Consider the following 17,472-nt stretch of genomic DNA (forward strand, 5'->3'; position numbering starts at 1 on the left):
GTCTCGCAGTTTGTATGTCAGTTTAGCCAATTCTGCGTAGTTCGTCAATTTCTCTTGCCGCTGTTCTTTATTAATAGCCGCAATCTAATACTAAAATGTCACAATGTGCCCAGCCTTGTGCATTGAGAATGGATTAAAGGGGTGTGGGAGAAGATTGGCTTTCAGAAGAGGGCCTGGAGGTGAAGGCTGCGGATAGAATCATCGAATCGTGAGCTGGAAGGGGAACCCCAGGGGTCATCCATCCCAACCCGCTGCAATGCAGGAATCTCAGGCCGAGCATCCATGACAGGTGGCCGTCACACCTTTGCTTCAAAGACCTGCAAGGAAGGAGAGTCTGCAACCTGTCGAACAGTGCTTACTGTCAGAAAATCCTTCCTGAGGTTGAGTTGGAATCTCGTTTCTGGTCACTTGAAGCCACGGGTTCGAGTCTTACCCAGGAGGAAACTAGCTTGTTCTCTGCTAGGGACCAGTGCAACAGAGGGGTGTGTTTGTCTTCAGAGAGCTTGAACAAAATACTTCTCTCTACTGTGGGAAGCGCCTGCCTCCATCACCTGAGTAGATTTCATAACAGCCTGTCTATCCAGGCTGCGGGTTCAAAAGGCGCCGCTTGTGGCAAGGCTGCCGCTCCCTCCCTTTTTTTTGGCCTGGAATGAGATGGGGGTAGATTTGGTTTGCGGTCAGGGGGTGCTAATAATGGGGTTTGGAAGGGGGGGCTTAATCCTTGGAGGCTAGTTTCCCCCAAGGGAAGAGTTGCTTGAGCATGTGCAGAGAGCATTCAAGGAGCAGGCTTGGAAACTCAGATATGGAAGCCAGGCGCCAAATCTTGAACTAGGGTTTCCTTTTGGGTGAAAGGAATTCCAGGTCGCCTTGTTGGGGCCAGAGGACTCGGGAAATTGCGCCAGACTCGGAATTTCAAACACTGGTTTTGCTACTGGCGCTGGTCCGGCTGCGACAACGTGGAGATATCTGTGCACCATTTGGAAACCTCTGCTTTAAGAATCTTAAGAGATTCTTAGAAGACTGGAGTACTTGAACTATTTGAAAAGCAATTGGTAATAAACAGATTACGCTAGTAGGACTGCAAGAAGTTCTGTAAGGAGGGTTATGTGAAATATTGCAAGTTAATGATAATTAAAAGTAGTAGAGAAATTAAGAAATGCAGAATAATAATAATTTATTATTTATACCTCGCCCATCTGGCTGAGTTTCCCCAAGTGATAAAGAACGGAAAATCTTCAGAGGTTGTTGACGGAAGTCTAAAATATTGTGTAAGATAAGAATTCATGTTAAATGACTGTTGGAAATGATATGTTAAAAAATTAATAAAAATGTATATAAAAGGAAAGAAAACCTCTGCTTTAGTCCACACTCAATGCCGTCTTCATTTCCGCTGTGCGTGTTTCTCTCCTTACGAGAGAAGCTGCGGGCAAGCAATGTAGCTGAGATCGTTGAATTGTCGCGTCGGAAGGGACCCAGCGGTCATCTAGTCCAACCCCCCCCCCCGGCAAATAGACATTCTGTTGCGGTGACCACAACCTAGGTTTAAGGTGCCCAGCTTAGATAGCTGAGTTTCTAACACGTGGGGGGGGGGGGCTCCTGCAAAGAGATGTTAAGGATTGAGGGGTGACTAGATGACTCTTGGGGTCCCTTCGAGCAGTTCCCCGATTCTGCGACAGTCGCTGCTCCCTGAGCTGCTCCTCTTCTACCTTCAAGGTACTGAATATAGAATGTGGACTTGAGGAGCCTGGGTGAGAGCTCTGTTGGTTAGCACGTGGTGCTTGATAATAATGCCAAGGTTGCGGGTTCGATCACCGTCTGGGACAGCATTGTAGCGGGTCAGACTAGATGATTCTCAGGGTGACTCCCAACACTTAATATTCTACGATTATATTCCTTAATATAAATGCTGGGGGTGTATTCAAAGTCCATTCGCCAGCCCCACAACACCCCTGTGGCGCAGCCCAGAAAAGAATCTGCCACATGCTTTTTAATAATAATAATAATAATAATAATAATAATAATAATTAATAATTAATAATTAATAATTAATTAATTTATACCCCGCCCATCTGGCTGGGTTTCCCCTGCCACTCTGGGCGGCTTCCAACAAAGTATTAAAATTCAGAGGTTTAAATATTAAAAGCTTTCCTAAACAGGGCTGCCTTCAGATGCCTTCTAAAAGTCTGGTAGTTGTTGTTCTCTTTGCCATCTGGTGGGAGGGAGTTCCACAGTGCAGGTGCCACCACTGAGAAGGCCCTCTGCCTGGTTCCCTGTAACTTGGCTTCTCGCAGGGAGGGAACCACCAGAAGGCCCTTGGCACTGGACCTCAGTGTCCGGGCAGAACGATGGGGGTGGAGACGCTCCTTCCGATATATAAATGCGCAGCTCAGGTCCAGGAGAGGCCTAGTGCGCAGCTCAGGTCTAGCAGACGCCTCCTGTGTTTTCTGCTTCGGAGCACCTGGTGTCTCTGCAAGCTTCTTGCCTCGCCCTGCCCTGCCGTTCCCAAACAAGCTGTCTCCTCCCTGCTCATTATGGGCTGGATCCCCAGCCACAGCCGGTGGGGCAGCGTTCCGGCCAGGTCTGGTTAGGCTACCCTGCGGTTCTCCTCCCCATTGGCCTCCTTTTGCGGCCTCCACCAGTCACACCTGTCCACGGAGACTGTGTACTGGGGAAGAGTCAGTTTTCTGGTTTTGTTCTCCCTCGCCAGGCTGTGCGCAGCAGGGAAGGAACCGGTTTGAGCACTTTCAAGGGAGTCGTCTCCCGCAAAGCTGCAATTGCAGGTTGCTAAGTTTCTAGTCCACAAGAAAAGTTCAAATTACTTTTTATTTTTTGAATCGACCGGTTCCGTCCGGGTTGAACGACACACAGAAGCTGCCTCTGGAAAAGCAAAACCAGCCCCAAAGTGGCAAAGTGTTTTTTCAAAATGTGCAAAATTTGGGCTGGCTGCACCCATTAAATATCGTTGACCTAAAGGGAGCAGGCAAGAGAGCATCTCTGAAGGTTTTCTGCCCTTGGGTGGCTGGCCAGACAAAAGGTGGCGGCGGTGGCGGCTTTTAAGAAGCTGGCAGCTCAGGTCTAGCTGAGGCCAAATGTGCCACTCATGTCTAGCACTGCTTTTTGCTGAACGTGTAGCTCAGGTCTAGGAGAAATTGAATGTGCAGCTCAGGTCTAGCAAATGCTTTTTACTGAATATGCACCTCAGGTCTAGGAGAGGCTAAATGTGTAGCTCAGGTCTAGCAGACCCCTAGAATCCCCCGGAAACTTCTTACCAGCAATTCCCCCCTTTAATTCTGGCTTGGATGTGACTTTCTCTCCCTTGCCCTTTCCTTCTCTACTCCCAGGGCCAGAACCCGTTTGACATCGAATTCTCCCAGTCCACTCACCTGGATTCTGTCTTCAACTTCGAATGCCCCTCTCGGCCCGGTGAGCACTGCCGTTTTATTTCTGTTTTGCTTTCCGAAAGGGGGTCAGGAGGAAGAAAAGCAGTTCCTGAACTGGGAATTGTCCTAGGTTTACGCCTCTTGAGGTTCAGACAATTTGATGGGAGGGTACCTCTATTCCGGGTGGCGCTGTGGGTTAAACCACAGAGCCTAGGACTTGCTGATCAGAAGGTCGGCAGTTCGAATCCCCGCGACGGGGTGAGCTCCTGTTGCTCGGTCCCTGCTCCTGCCCACCTAGCAGTTCAAAAGCACACCAGTGCAAGTAGATAAATAGGTACCATTCTGGCGGGAAGGTAAACGGCGTTTCCGTGCGCTGCTCTGGTTCGCCAGAAGCGGCTTAGTCATGCTGGCCACATGACCCGGAAGCTGTACACCGGCTCCCTCGGCCAGTAAAGCGAGATGAGTGCCGCAACCCCAGAGTCGGCCACGACTGGACCTAATGGTCAGGGGTCCCTGTACCTTTTTACCTCTATTCCAGGGATTGTGTACTGCAGGGAAGAGGAGTGCGGCCCCCGAGACCTCTCCTTCTGGCCCTCATAGCTCTCCCATTTATTGGGTTCAGAATGCCACCTTTTTCCTCTAAGCTGGCATTCATCCTGTGAGGTGGGTTCAGTTAAGAAGCGGTGGCTGGTTTTGTGAACAGGTGTCAGGATTTGAACCCTGGTCTTGACCCAGGGTTTCCCAAACTTGCGTCTCTAGCTGTTTTTGGACTACAGCGCCCATCATGTCTAGCTAGCAGGACCAGTGGTCAGGGGAATTGTAGTCTCAAAACAGCTGGAGATCCAAGTTTGGGAAACTGCTCTAACCGCTGCACAGCACTGCCCTACTGCACAAAGGTGAAGCTTCTATTAATAGCCCCGCCCACATTTGCCCCTTAGCCCCGCCCACAGCTGTCATGTGGCACAGCCTCCCCACCCTGGTCTTAATTGCTGTAATGGAGCCTCCCTTTTCAAAGAGAGTCTACCTTGAAATATAAGCCGCTGGCTGTTACATGCAAAATGCAAAGTTTAAGGGCGACCTCAGAACCCAGCATGCCTCTGGCTTTTGGGATTGTTGCTTGCCTGGTCCTGGGTTCAAATGCTGCTTTTAACTGTGATTCTCCCCCCCCCCCTCAAATCTCGTGGAACAGACATGCCTTCGAGTCAGCCCATCGACATCCCCAACGCGAAGAAACGGAACAAAAAGAAAAAACGCTGTCGGGCCACGGATAGCTTTTCCGGAAGGTTTGAAGGTGAGCCGCTCAAGTTGCTAGTCCTGAGCGTTTATTCTCGAAATCCTTCCCTTTGCAGCAAAACGTTTTCCGCTCAGTCCTTGTGGCCTCGTGAGAGGGGCTGTGTCCGCAGAAACCTGCAGCAAAAGAGTTGCAGGAAAGATGTGTGTTTATTTATCCAAATTTGCAAACTTTGAAAAAGAAAATAAAAGCCCACCCTGCAATCTGAACAGACCAGGAAACGATACAAATGCACAAAATCTGCTCCAAAGGCTGGGAAAGGAAGTGGTGCTTTTTCAAAGGCTTACTGGAGATGGATTAGACCAGGGTTTTCCAAACTTGGTTTTCAAGCAGTTGTTGGACTACAACTCCCATCCTCTCAAACTAGCAGGACTGGCAGTCAGGCATTATGGGAACTGTAGTCCAAAAACAGCTGGAGACCCAAGTTTGGGAAACCCTGGATTAGACCCTTGCATTTAGGGAAAGGTTGGTGTAGACTGCACTGGGCTGGATGAGACCCAAAGGTGGGACGCTGTTTGAAGGAGAGCTTCCTTTTTAAACCAGCCTGTTGGTTCAGAATCATGAGGTCTAGCACCTTGTTTTATTTTTGCAGGAACGGTGAGAGGCAATGAGGGCTAGAACTTTAAACCGGCAGGGACTGCAGCTACTGGCTATTTTACTATTAGGCGGTCTGTCAGTATGCTTTTTGTTGTCGTTGATGTTCTGTAATGTGTTTTGAATGTTAAGGGGTGGCATGTAAGTTGAAATAATAACAGCAACAACAACAAGGATGATGATGATCTGTAATTGGAGGCGCAGCAGGGAGAGGCGTCTGCAAAATTCAGGCAAAGATGGACGATGTCAAATCAACAAAGCCATCAGTTAAAATAAGATTATTCTGGTGCTTGGGGTTTGTTTTTTTGAAGAATGGAAGCCTTTTCCGGATCGTTTGGAGAAATACGGCAGCACGAAGAATCCCTGAGCAGGATTCGAACTCTGAGCAGCAGAAAGAACGAAAGATTATTTTGCTACGACTGTGTTAAAAAAGAGGGGAGACAGGCAAAGGGAGCAGGGAGATCAGAAAAACGTCACGGAAAATGAGATGGGAAGTTGGCGATACAAAAAGAACATTTTTAAAATATATATATCGGACTTTTATGTGGAATTTTTGGAATATAAACACAGTTTTTGGAATAAAGTTCAGGCAACGAGGCAGGGAATAGCACTTTGATTCCCCCCATAATTCTCTCGTTTCCTTGTCTTTCTGTCTCTCTCCTGTCCCCCTCAAACCTTCAGACGTTTACCAGCTCCAGGAAGAGGTTCTTGGGGAAGGCGCTCATGCAAAAGTCCAGGCCTGTGTTAACCTCATTACCAACAAAGAGTATGCAGTGAAGGTAAGGGAGCTTGGGGACTTTGGAGTTTGAGCCCCGGGTCGGGCAAGAGATTTCTGCATGGCAGCGGGTTGGGATGGATGACCCTCGGGGTCCCTCACAGCTCCACATAACTGTGATTCTTACAAAGGCCGGCCGGATGCCCCAGGGAGAAGCCTGCAAGCGGGATTCTCTCCCCTCCCGCAACTGCATTGCGGTTTGGGTGTGAGATGGTTGTGTTGCGCTTTTACTGTTGCGGAGGCAGAGCGTAGCCATTTGTGGCTGCCGGCCATTGATGATCCAATCCTCCAAACCCTCTTTCAATGGTGGCCCTGGCCGTCTCCTGTGGCAGGGAGTTCCACAGGCCCTGCGTGAAGGTCTTCCCTGGGCCAAAATCGGGGGGGGGGGGTCAGGAATTTCCAGCATAAAATGTCTTCAGTAGTGTTTTCCCGGTTGGTGTGGTTAGCTGGGATTTGGAGGGGAGAGAGAGAATTAAAGAAATTCTTCACAGGTAGGTCTTTGTGCTGTTGGAATAGGAGCAAGGACAATTGGGGTTTAGGTGCTTTCCTCCACATGTGGTGGGAGTGTCCCAAAATCCAACTATTCTGGACAGCAACCATACGAGAAATATGTAAAATAATCAAGCAAATATTGGAAATCACCCCAGAATTGGTCTTACTAAACATCTTCCAAGACAACAATGCCCATTTACACCGCAAAGAACTCACAACCCACCTACTTTCAGCAGCCAGAAATGCCATAGCCAGACACTGGAGAGACCTGTCAGGAGTAAGCTTGGACCCAAATAGTATGGGAATCAGCCCTACTAGAAAAATTAACCAATAAACTGAAACTGACACGGGGACAAACAGAAGAAGACGCCTTCACCCCTGTATGGCTCTCCTTTATCACACACACAGCCCAACAAGACAATGACAATAATCCACCAACAGCATACAAATCAGTATGGCTAACCTGATCCAAAACACCCACCCGCCCCACTCACACACGAAAACAAAGACCCCCACAGCCAACCACAAAGGAACAGCCACACCCTAGACCCAGGCACCCCAAAACTTGGCCCCCCAGATGTTTTGGGGACTACAATTCCCATCATCCCTGACCACTGGTCCTGTTAGCTAGGGATGATGGGAGTTGTAGTCCCAAAACATCTGGAGGGCCGAGTTTGGGGGGTGCGTGCCCTTAGGCCAACCCCAACCTCTCTCGCCACCAAAGGAACACAAGCGAACAGCAGAGAACCTGCACAAGCGACACTGACACCAAACCCTACAATATATTAAGTAAAATAGAAACATCGCCCCCCGACCTCACCTCTTTCCCCCTTTTCTTCCTAACGTCTCAACAAATGAAACTGATTTGTAAAAATGTTACATGGAGAGAGAAAAATACGAGAGAGAGGCATTGCACACACTTTTGTAAATCAAGAAAATCTTTAATAAAAATACATTTTTAAAAAACTCGGGCGTTTTCCCAGCTTTTAGCATTCGGCTTTAAGGAACGCCCACGGATTTGAGTCTCGTGTGAGAGGAAGGCAAGTTTTTCTCTTATCGGCTGGCACCGTGTCTGCCACCCTGTTGCAATCGCTTCCTTATTTTCCTCTGCGGACCCCTGCCTCTTTTTTCACCACCCACCCCAAAGAAGAAATTCCTCTCTGCAGTCTTGCAGGAGGCTGGTTTTTTCCAGCGCTTGGGAGATGCAGAGCGAGGGAAGGAGGGCGGTGGTGGCAAAACTGGCGTTGTTTTGTGGCGGCAGAAGTTGGGGAGGGCCGAGGTTGTGACCTGCCTGGGCCGGAGGGGAGGAGAACAGCTGCTGGTCTGGCGCTGGCATCCCGCCCCCCCCCCCGCCCCCTTCCCTTTCATGCGCAGGAGGGAGAGGAACAAGTAGGCCTTTTCATCGGGCTTTGACTGCAAAGCGGCATCTCGGGGCGAGGAGAAAAGTTTAGAGCTCCGTAAATAATCCGATTCTCGCTCCTTATGACTGGGGGGTTTGGGGCTGCAGCAGTGATGGCAGCTCCCAAAAGGAACCCCCTCGCCCCTTTCTGGAGCCAGATTTTGGGTGCAGATGGTGATATAATAATAATAAGAATAATAATAATTAATTAATTCAATTTGATTCCCTCCCCCTCTTTCTTTTTTCCCCTTTCTCCTCCTGTGATGAGGCTGTATTTTAATGTTTTAATGTTGTATTTTAATCTTGTTTTTAAGTTGTATTCATTCAACTTGTTTTTATTATTGGTTGTTAGCTGCCCTGAGCCCGGCCTTGGCTGGGGAGGGATTATTATTATTAATATTATTATTATTATTATTAATGTATTACAGTAGTACCTCGTTGTGAGTCTGCCCTGTTTAGCGTCCATTTCGTAGAACGTCCGCGGCAAACCCAGAAGTACCGGAGGTTTGCCGCTCGCACACGCGTGCTAAATCATGCTTCATGTATTTTCAGAAGCGCGAAACCGCTCACACGCGTGCGCAAAGCTTTTGTAGCGACAGATGAAAATTAAAAGATGGGAAACTAAATGCCTCGCCCCCCCCCAAAAGGCATGTAGAACAAGTACCTACAGGTGAAATAACAAAGCCCAGTTCATGAAAGAAAGAAAGAAATACCGAGAATAAAAGTCTTTGCATTAAGAGAGAATATTGGTGTTTCAACCGCTGTTTCCTGTTTGCCAGGCTTGTCTCAAAAATGATGGCTTCTCTGTACATATGTAATGAAGAAATTTCAAATTATATGTAAAATGTCTGGAAGTTCTAGTCCTCGTTAAAATCTCAAAAGATGCTCAATTTTCTCCATTTATCACTGTATTCCAGAGTGGTGGGACCGAGTGCCCGGTGCAAGATTTTGGGCTGTTTCCCATGGAGTTTCAATTCCTATTTGAGCTGCTTAGATTTTAAGGACATTTTCTTGATCTGCGATTGTAGGCATGAAAAGCAAAATAGGGGGGTTTTTTTTGAGGCTGGAGCAAAACAAGGAAGTCCCTGGATGAGCCCAAGAATGTCTTCGTAAAATGCTTTTTTGAAAAGGAAACAGCTGCAAAAGGAACAGCTGTGTTTTGCAAAAAATAAAAAAATTAAGGAAGTGGTGATTGGGGGCTGGTGTGTTTATGGTGCCTAACTGGGAGCAATTCCTTTGCTGCGGGAAATTTTCTGTTGCTTCGTGGTATGACCTTAGCTTGAGAGAGGCTGAACTTGCACAGAAATCCCTGCACGTAAAAATAAAGCCTCTCAGGGTCTACATTTCTTCTTGATATTCTTGCTTTCTAGTTGTGGAGAAACTTGCATTTTTGGGTGGGTGGGTGAGCATTTGCGTGCAAGCAGATGAATCATGATGACATTTTTAAAAAGCTGTTCTCCAGCAAGATGCTTGGGAGAACTCACGCGCGAGAACGGTCTTCTGTGCCAAACGGCACCCTTGCAGCTAGAGAGCTAGCCTTTCAAGGTGGGCGGGGAGTTGCGACAGGACATGGGTGGCCGTGAATGGTGCCTGCTATGCACACAGACTCCCGCAGAGACGAGGGAACATGAGTTCATGTTAAAAGGGCGCGAAACTCTTTGATTGCACCCAACTCGCCGCTTTCAAATCCCTGACGCGACTCTGCGCTGATGTTCGCTCCTTTGTGTGTGTTTCTCTTTAAAGATTATCGAAAAGCGTCTCGGACACATCCGGAGCAGGGTCTTCCGGGAAGTTGAGATGCTGTATCAGTGCCAAGGACATAGGTATTTTTAATTTTATTTTTTGGTGGCTTAAGCTGTAGGGTTTTTTAAGGGGTAACTCGGACTGGCAGTGCCCATGATAGTGGCTCAGATAAACCTGATGTTCTGCCAGCACCTGGTTCGCCCCCGTGAAACCCCCATGCTCAAGAGCAGTCTATCTGCAGCCTTGCCTTTGCAGGTTTCCTGGAGACGCATCCTGTTTGGGGGAAGAAAATGTGGGGAGGCGGGGTGTGGACCTTTCTTGGACTGACCTGGCAAGGCTGTGCAGTGGGGAGGGGGGCGAGAGAGAAAGAAAGAGAGACGTCCTCATTCTAGGTGAAAACCATGCAAAGTGGAGATCTCCTCTTTCTCCCGTTTTTAAATGCCCTCCCTGTCTTGCTTGCGGCAGGAACATCTTGGAGCTGATTGAGTTCTTTGAGGAAGAAGACCGGTTCTATCTCGTGTTCGAGAAGATGCGAGGAGGCAAGTAGCGACGCTCGTGTCTGGCACGTTGCAGGTCGGGAACGTTTGGCCCGCGGGCCTAACCTGGCCAGCTTGTTTTGGCCCTTCTGGTAGTTTTGGCTGAGCTGTGCCCGCCTGTCCTGGGTGTTGGTCACCCAGGTGATCGGCTCCACCTGCCTGTCCAACTTTGCCTGCAGGTGGGTGAAGAAAGGGATCCCAACTCGCAGGCCGGATTAAATTATTGAACTTTAACCTGTGAGAAGATTTTATTCTTGGGTGAAGGGTGGCTGCTTGTCCTCTGAAAAAGCCTGGTGCCTGCGTTTCTGCAGGAGTTGTTGCTACCATCATTTATTAAATTGGTATACTGCCCTTCATCCGGAAAATTATGAGATCAAAAACACAAAATGCATAATAAAAACAAAACCAAAGGCAAACCGATAACCTACCCCTGCAAAGGGCACCAGAGGAAGGTTTTTCCAAGCGCCTAAAAGTTTATAATGAAGGCACCAGGCAGGCCTCCCTAGGGAGAGCATTCCACAAATGGGGAGCCACCACAGAAAAGGCCCTGTACTTGTGTTGCCACTCTCCGGATCTCTTGAGGGGGAGGCACACAAAGAAGGGCGTGGAGGATGATCTCCGGGTCTGGGCAGGTTCATACGGAGAGAGGCAGTCCTTAAGGGATTGTGGTCCTGAGCCGTTTAAGGTCAAAACCAGTAATATCTGTCTCTCCCGGAGTAGGCAGCCCTGCGTGGGGAGCGAATTTCCTGCAGATTTACCTGCCGTAGTTGCAAAGAATGGAGCTGCTTCTCAGATACTACTCGGCTAAATTAACGGATGGTTAATGGAGCCATTCTACTGCAGAGCAACAGCCTTCCTCCTAAAAAGTTAGGTTTCTAGTCCTCTTGGCTCCAAATCGAGAACTGATTCGAGTCAGACCATCAGGTTTGGCATTGCCTGCTGCGCTGATTGTTCCCCAGGCCTGCAAACTTTTAATTTTTTGCTGCCTGAGATTGCTAACATTGCTGTGCCCTCTTTTCTCTCTCTGCCCCGATCTTTTCCAGGTTCCATCCTGACTCACATCCATCGCCGCCGCCATTTCAACGAGCTGGAGGCCAGTATGGTTGTGAACGACATCGCCAGCGCCCTCAATTTCTTGCACAACAAAGGTCAGCAAATCCTTTGCGAGTCTGCAAATACCACGGGGCTTGTTGGGTCTTATCACTGTTATTTTGTCTGGCGATGCAAACGAGAGGAGGGAAAGTTTGGAAGAGGGCAGTCTGAACTCTCAAGGGGACTCCCCCCAGGAGGAAAGTTTGCAGCGTTTGGAGCCTTTCATTTTAGAGAAAAGGCGAGCGAGAAAAGAGTCAACACGGGAGAAGTTTTATGAAATTATGGAGGAAGCAGAAAGAGTTTTTCATAGAATCATAGAGTTGGAATAGACCCATAGGGCCATCGAGTCCAACCCCCTGCCAAGCAGGAAACACCATCAGAGCACTCCTGACATATGGTTGTCAAGCCTCTGCTTAAAGACCTCCAAAGACGGAGACTCCACCACACTCCTTGGCAGCAAATTCCACTGTCAAACAGCTCTTACTGTCAGGAAGTTCTTCCTAATGTTTAGGTGGAATCTTCTTTCTTGTAGTTTGGATCCATTGCTCCGTGTCCGCTTCTCTGGAGCAGCAGAAAACAACCTTTCTCCCTCCTCTATATGACATCCTTTTATATATTTGAACATGGCTATCATATCACCCCTTAACCTCCTCTTCTCCAGGCTAAACATGCCCAGCTCCCTTAGCCGTTCCTCATAAGGCATCGCTTCCAGGCCTTTGACCATTTTGGTTGCCCTCCTCTGGACACGTTCCAGTTTGTCAGTGTCCTTCTTGAACTGTGGTGCCCAGAACTGGACACAGTACTCCAGGTGAGGTCTGACCAGAGCAGAATACAGTGGCACTATTACTTCCCTTGATCTAGATGCTATACTCCTATTGATGCAGCCCAGAATTTTCCTTCCTCCTAACAACTGCAAATTGTGGAAGTGTGGCGAAGGTAGAAAGGCAGGGCTTCTTCAGTGTTGAAAACCGTGGAGCTCCCTCCTGCAGGAGAGAGGGATCTTAGAATGGTAGAGTTGGAAGGGACCCTGCAATAAACGAAAATCTGCCCTTGTTCCCTTATGGGGGACACAAGAGCCCTTATAGAGTCCTTTGAAGGTTCTCCATCGGTGGGAGAAAAGAACAGAGGCCAACCAGAGAATATTGAGAAGCAAAGCGGCTAGTAAGCCTGGTCTTTATTGATCTGTTGCAACAGGGTGCTCCCCTCACACGCAGGAAAGGAAGAGGACCCAGAACCAAGGTGTGCCTGCCCTTATATAGACTTTTAAATTGCCCGCCCTGGAGTCCAAGACCACCCCTCCATACATCATACATACATCACAGAAAGGGCGGTCTACAACAGAAATCTGAGTGCGTTGTTTACCTCCTGTCTGGCAGGTTACCTGTTAATGCTCACTTGATTGGATACCCTGGGGAACCTGGCCAGTCTTTTGTAATGATAAATACTTAGTCCCAGGCTCACCCTATTCATACATAGACAGTTTGGGAATCAAAATGGTTCCAGGGCTGTTTTCCTGTGCTGCTTCAGACATGTGGTTTATATATTTATGTATGTGTTTGCTTGGTACATTTATGAACATTTATTATATATATAAGTCCTTAATTTTTTTATTTCGACCCCGAGGGTCATCTAGTCCAACCCTCCCCTGCCATGCAACCCGGTGTTAGAAGCGGAGAGATTTAGGGCAGGAACCAGGTGGCTCCTTAAGCTTGAGTTGCAGCTGCCCAAACGGAAGGCCTCATGGCCATTTTTGAAGGCAACACTTCGGTCCTGAAATTCCTCTGTGCAGATAAAATATAACAAATAGGATTTTGCAGGATGGGGGATTGGTGTGTGAAAAGGTCCAGATCCGAGGATCCCCAGGCATGCACCTCCAGAGGGTGGGACGTCAGACGCCATCCTGGCTCCTGGGAATCTTCCCTTTGGTTCAAGCGGCCGATAGCCAATTGCAAAATGCTTCTGGTGCCTTTTGAACTCTGCATCTGAAGGGAGAGTGTTCCACAGGGTGGGAGCCAGTTTTCTTAGGGACTAGTGCCTTTGCTTTCTCCTTCCGTAACCTATATTTATACTCCAGCCCAGTGGCTGCTTTCATTTCCTCGCTGTGCAACAAAGGTTTCTTTGATCTTGCAAGAAGTTTCGCCTCTGCGCTTTTGTTTGCTGATGCAACCTCTCTCTTTCCTTTTCAGGAATAGCACATAGAGATTTAAAACCAGAAAATATCCTTTGTGAAAGCTCCAATCAGGTAAGGAATGGCTTCAAACACATCAGCAGGGTGCTCCCTCTTGTCTAAAGAGAAAGTTGCCATTTGGTGTGCGATCTGTGGAACTGCCATCTGCAGGGTGTTGGAATAAAGGGTTTGCAGACGAACATGCAGCTGTCCTTTGCAATTTGCTCTTCTCCAGATTTTGCGATGTGTTTCTCCAATGAAACAAAAGACTATTAATCTCAGGGTTCTGGGTTCGAGATACACACTGGGCAAAAGATTCCTGCGTTGCGGGGGGTTGGTCTAGATGACCCCCGTGGTCCCTTCCAACTTTGCCATTCTAGGATATTAGAATGGCTCTGTGAATAATGTCCAATAATAATGTCTAACAACAACTTATTATTTGTACCCTGCAACAACAACAAACAACAGCAACTTATTATTTGTACCCTGCCCATCTGGCTGGGTTTCCCCAGCCACTCTGGGCGGCTTCCAACAAAAATTAAAAATAATTAATGCTTTGAATTGGAGAAAACCCCTTGCAGAATTGTTCATATTAGTTAAAAGGGTGAGTTAAGATAAATGTATGTGAAAACGTGCAGGGATTTTTAATGTGGACATCGAAATTTTTCGCGGTGATGTGGAAAGCAAAGGTGGTGGTGTGGGGGGGGGAATGAACTGAATTTGAGCTGCTTGGGGAGGGGGAAATGAGAAACTGAAATTCACAGGTTTGTCTCATTAATTCTTTCTGGAGCTATGGATTTTTTTTATATAAAAAAACAACTGTCAACTTCTTTGCCTTTCTTTCCTGCAATGCAGGTTTCGCCCGTGAAAATCTGCGATTTCGATCTGGGAAGCGGGATCAAGCTGAACGGCGATTGCTCACCCATCTCCACTCCAGAGTTGCTCACCCCGGTAAGTTCCCCCAAGCGTGGAAAAACCCAATTTATATAAAACGCTTTAGAAGTGGTGCTTGGAAGGAGAATCTGAACTGGGGCTCAACCAACAAAAGTGGCAGCCAGCAGGTTTTGATTGAGGAGGAAGGCTTTTTTATATACATAATCGATGTAATTCAAAGGCATGAGATGTGTTGAGGTTTAGCAGGCTTTAAAAATGGAAAATCCTCCTGGAATTTCAGCGTCCGTTCACTGTGATGGCTCAGATGGAAGCCTGCATGCTGGGGTGCAGTCTACCTGTCTGCAGACAAACGCCGGCTCCCTTGGCCTGAAAGCGAGAAGAGCGCCGCAACCCCAGAGTCGGATTCCCAGAGGTGTCTGGCTGTCCACTGTTGGAATCAGAATACTGGGGATGGATGGATTTCTGCCCCGCCAATCCATATACCCTTCTCTGTGTGTTTTGCTGATGTTTTGGCATTGATGGAAAGAGGTTTTCGGCTTTGTATGGCTTGTCTGTGTGGGTGTTTGGTCATAATTTGCTGCAAGCCGGCCTTCCAAAATTCCTCTCTGTAATTTCTATAATTTTATCTTTCAAGCCGGCCTGTATTGTGAGGTTCATTCCCAGATCCAGCCCGGATGAATCGGTGCTTGGGGTGTGTGTGTGTGTGTGTGTGTGTGTGTGTGTGTGTGTTCCTTTAACTGGCTTGTCAAGAACGTGGTGGCTTATGGTGAGTCAAGGATCCCCCTAGGAGACCAGGAAGGGAGATGTTTGCAAAATGGGAGGACGTTGGTTCTTTCCAACCAGTCCCTGACCAATGCAGACCGGTTGTGTTTCTCCAAGCTTATTGGTGTGCCTTCTATATTTAGGGTGTTGCCATAGTCAGATTTGATTTCTGGATCCATCTGGCTTATTTATTAATGTTTTTATTTATTGTGTTCGTTTTTCCCAAGGATTGCTGACGTGGTTTTCCCCTGTGATGTAGATTAGGCTGGCCCCCAACATCACCCCCAGTGAGTTTCATGGTCGGGTGGGGCGATTTGTACCCTGGAAAGCTTAGTCCAGGGGTCAGCAAACTTACCGCTGTTGTCTCCAGCGCCGATTGCGCAGAGGGCCGGGGGAGTTCATGCCCATACGCGTGCGCACACACTATTTCCGGCGCACTTCCGGGTCGGAGGGGCATCGGAAATAGCTTGTGCGCATGTGCACAGGCCTCCTCCAACCTGGATGTGCGCAGGAAATAACGTTTGCGCATGCGCAAATAACGCTTGCACATGCGCACAAGGTATTTCTGGTGCTCCTCCGACCCACAAACAGCCACACAGTGCAGCGCGGGTAAGAGCGGGCAGCGGGGGTCACCACGGGCCGGATAAACGAGTCCCTTGGGCCTTATCTGGCCCGCAAGCCTTTGTTTGGGGACCCCTGGCTTAGTCAGTAGAGCACAAAACTCTTCACCCCAGAGCTGTGGGTTCAAGCAAAAGATTCCTGCATTGAGGAATGACCTGCGTGGTCAACTTCCAAATTTGACAGTCCGTTCCTGGGGCGCCAATGAGATTATTAACTTGCGGCGTAGAATTGTGTCACGAATGTGAACACCGCATCTTGTTCTGTATCTCAGCTATGCAGAGGCCTCGGCTAGTTTCCGCTTCCTGAGAGGTTGTGCGGAATCGAGAAAGGAAGGTCACATTGCGTTGGCTGTGGCTCAGTCTTTTGAATGAAAGAAACAGGCTTGGGGTGGTTTTTTTTGGGGGGGGAATGCAAATCTGCGTGTGCCGGTAGAAGCGAAGCAGCCAAGGGGCTCCCATTTTTAGTCTGCAAACAGAGTTCTGCAAAAATGAAGTGTTGCGGTGGGAGGAAGTGTGCGAAATTGGGGCAGGTCGCAAAGACACAGCCCCCCCCCCCCAATCCCAGGTTTCGGGTTCCATAGTGCTCTTTAATTTATTCCCCTTCCTTTCGAAAGCTTTTTAAAACTCTGCTGTTTTCCCACCCTAAGCAGAGAGAGGGGCCACCTGCCTCCCGTCTCTCTTGCCCCCCCCAACTCCAAACCACTGCTGAGATGCTGTAAAATTTGCCCCTAGCAACAGCTTGGCTGATTGGCTGTCAGGCTTGAGGTTTGGGGATTTCCTCTCTCTCCCCCCTCCTTCCATCTGTTTCTCTCTCTCTTCTCCTCCCCTTGCTTTGTAGAGGCTGCTCTGACCCATTTATGCGGTGGGGGGGTGGGGCAAGGAGACAGCCGACAGATTTTTTAAAAAATAAAACTCTTGGACATAGAGTTTTAGGTAAGATCAGATCCCAGCCATGTGTGTCAAAAGGGTTATAAATATCGCTACGATTAAAAACGAAAACGAAACGCCCTTTGCTTTTTTTGCAAAAAAACTTTGCCTTTTTGCAATTTTTTTTAAAACCCCCCACACCCTTTGCTATTTTTGCAGCAGCAACAAAAACAATCTTTGTTCTGCAGCCCAGGGTTGTATTCGGCGTTACTCAAGAGTTAAGACTCATTGGAATTGATGGAAGTGATTCACGTTAATGCGTTCTTTTGATTATTATTATTATTATTATTATTATTATTATTATTATTCATTGAATTTGTACGCTGGCCTTCATCTGTAGATATCGGGGCGCATCTGCTCTCAGATCGTATGAACACCCTAGATCAGGGGTCTGCAACCCGCGGCTGCGGAGCCGCATGTGGCTCTTTTACACCTTTGCCGCGGCTCCGGGCCGGATACTAGCGAGGGGAGGAGGCGCATTGTGCGCCCCGACACTCCCCACTGTGGCGGGCGCTGTACTGGCTGTGACGTCACATGGGGGCGGTGCGTGCGTTAGTCACGCACCGTCCCGACGTCACCTTCCCACCCGCTGTCAGATCGGAGGGCAGCGGCGCGCATGCTTTAAATGTCGCAATGGTTTTGCGGCTCCCAGGTTTTTTTTTCCTTCGGAAACGGGTCCAAGTGGTTCTTTTTGTCTTAAAGGTTGCAGACCCCTGCCCTAGATTTAAAGCTCTGTGACGCCGCTTAGAACGGTTATGGCTTCATCCCTCACAAAGGACACCCCCCCCCCCGGGGAAGCA

The 17,472-nt window shown here is 48.4% G+C and overlaps 1 protein-coding gene across 2 annotated transcripts in view; it reads left to right on the forward strand.

The window, feature by feature from the left end:
- MKNK2 (MAPK interacting serine/threonine kinase 2) overlaps positions 1–17,472 on the forward strand; it is a 42,636-nt gene that overhangs the window by 7,544 nt on the left and 17,620 nt on the right. For both annotated transcript variants that reach the window (XM_028714107.2, XM_077921978.1), the window contains exons 3-10: positions 3,342–3,423; positions 4,570–4,671; positions 5,947–6,044; positions 9,675–9,754; positions 10,140–10,213; positions 11,254–11,358; positions 13,489–13,544; positions 14,325–14,420. In XM_028714107.2, the coding sequence (XP_028569940.2) occupies positions 3,342–3,423; positions 4,570–4,671; positions 5,947–6,044; positions 9,675–9,754; positions 10,140–10,213; positions 11,254–11,358; positions 13,489–13,544; positions 14,325–14,420 (693 nt within the window). The remainder of the gene's footprint in view (positions 1–3,341; positions 3,424–4,569; positions 4,672–5,946; positions 6,045–9,674; positions 9,755–10,139; positions 10,214–11,253; positions 11,359–13,488; positions 13,545–14,324; positions 14,421–17,472) is intronic.

This window comes from Podarcis muralis, chromosome 18 (genome assembly GCF_964188315.1).
Source record: "Podarcis muralis chromosome 18, rPodMur119.hap1.1, whole genome shotgun sequence".
Lineage (NCBI taxonomy): Eukaryota > Metazoa > Chordata > Lepidosauria > Squamata > Lacertidae > Podarcis > Podarcis muralis.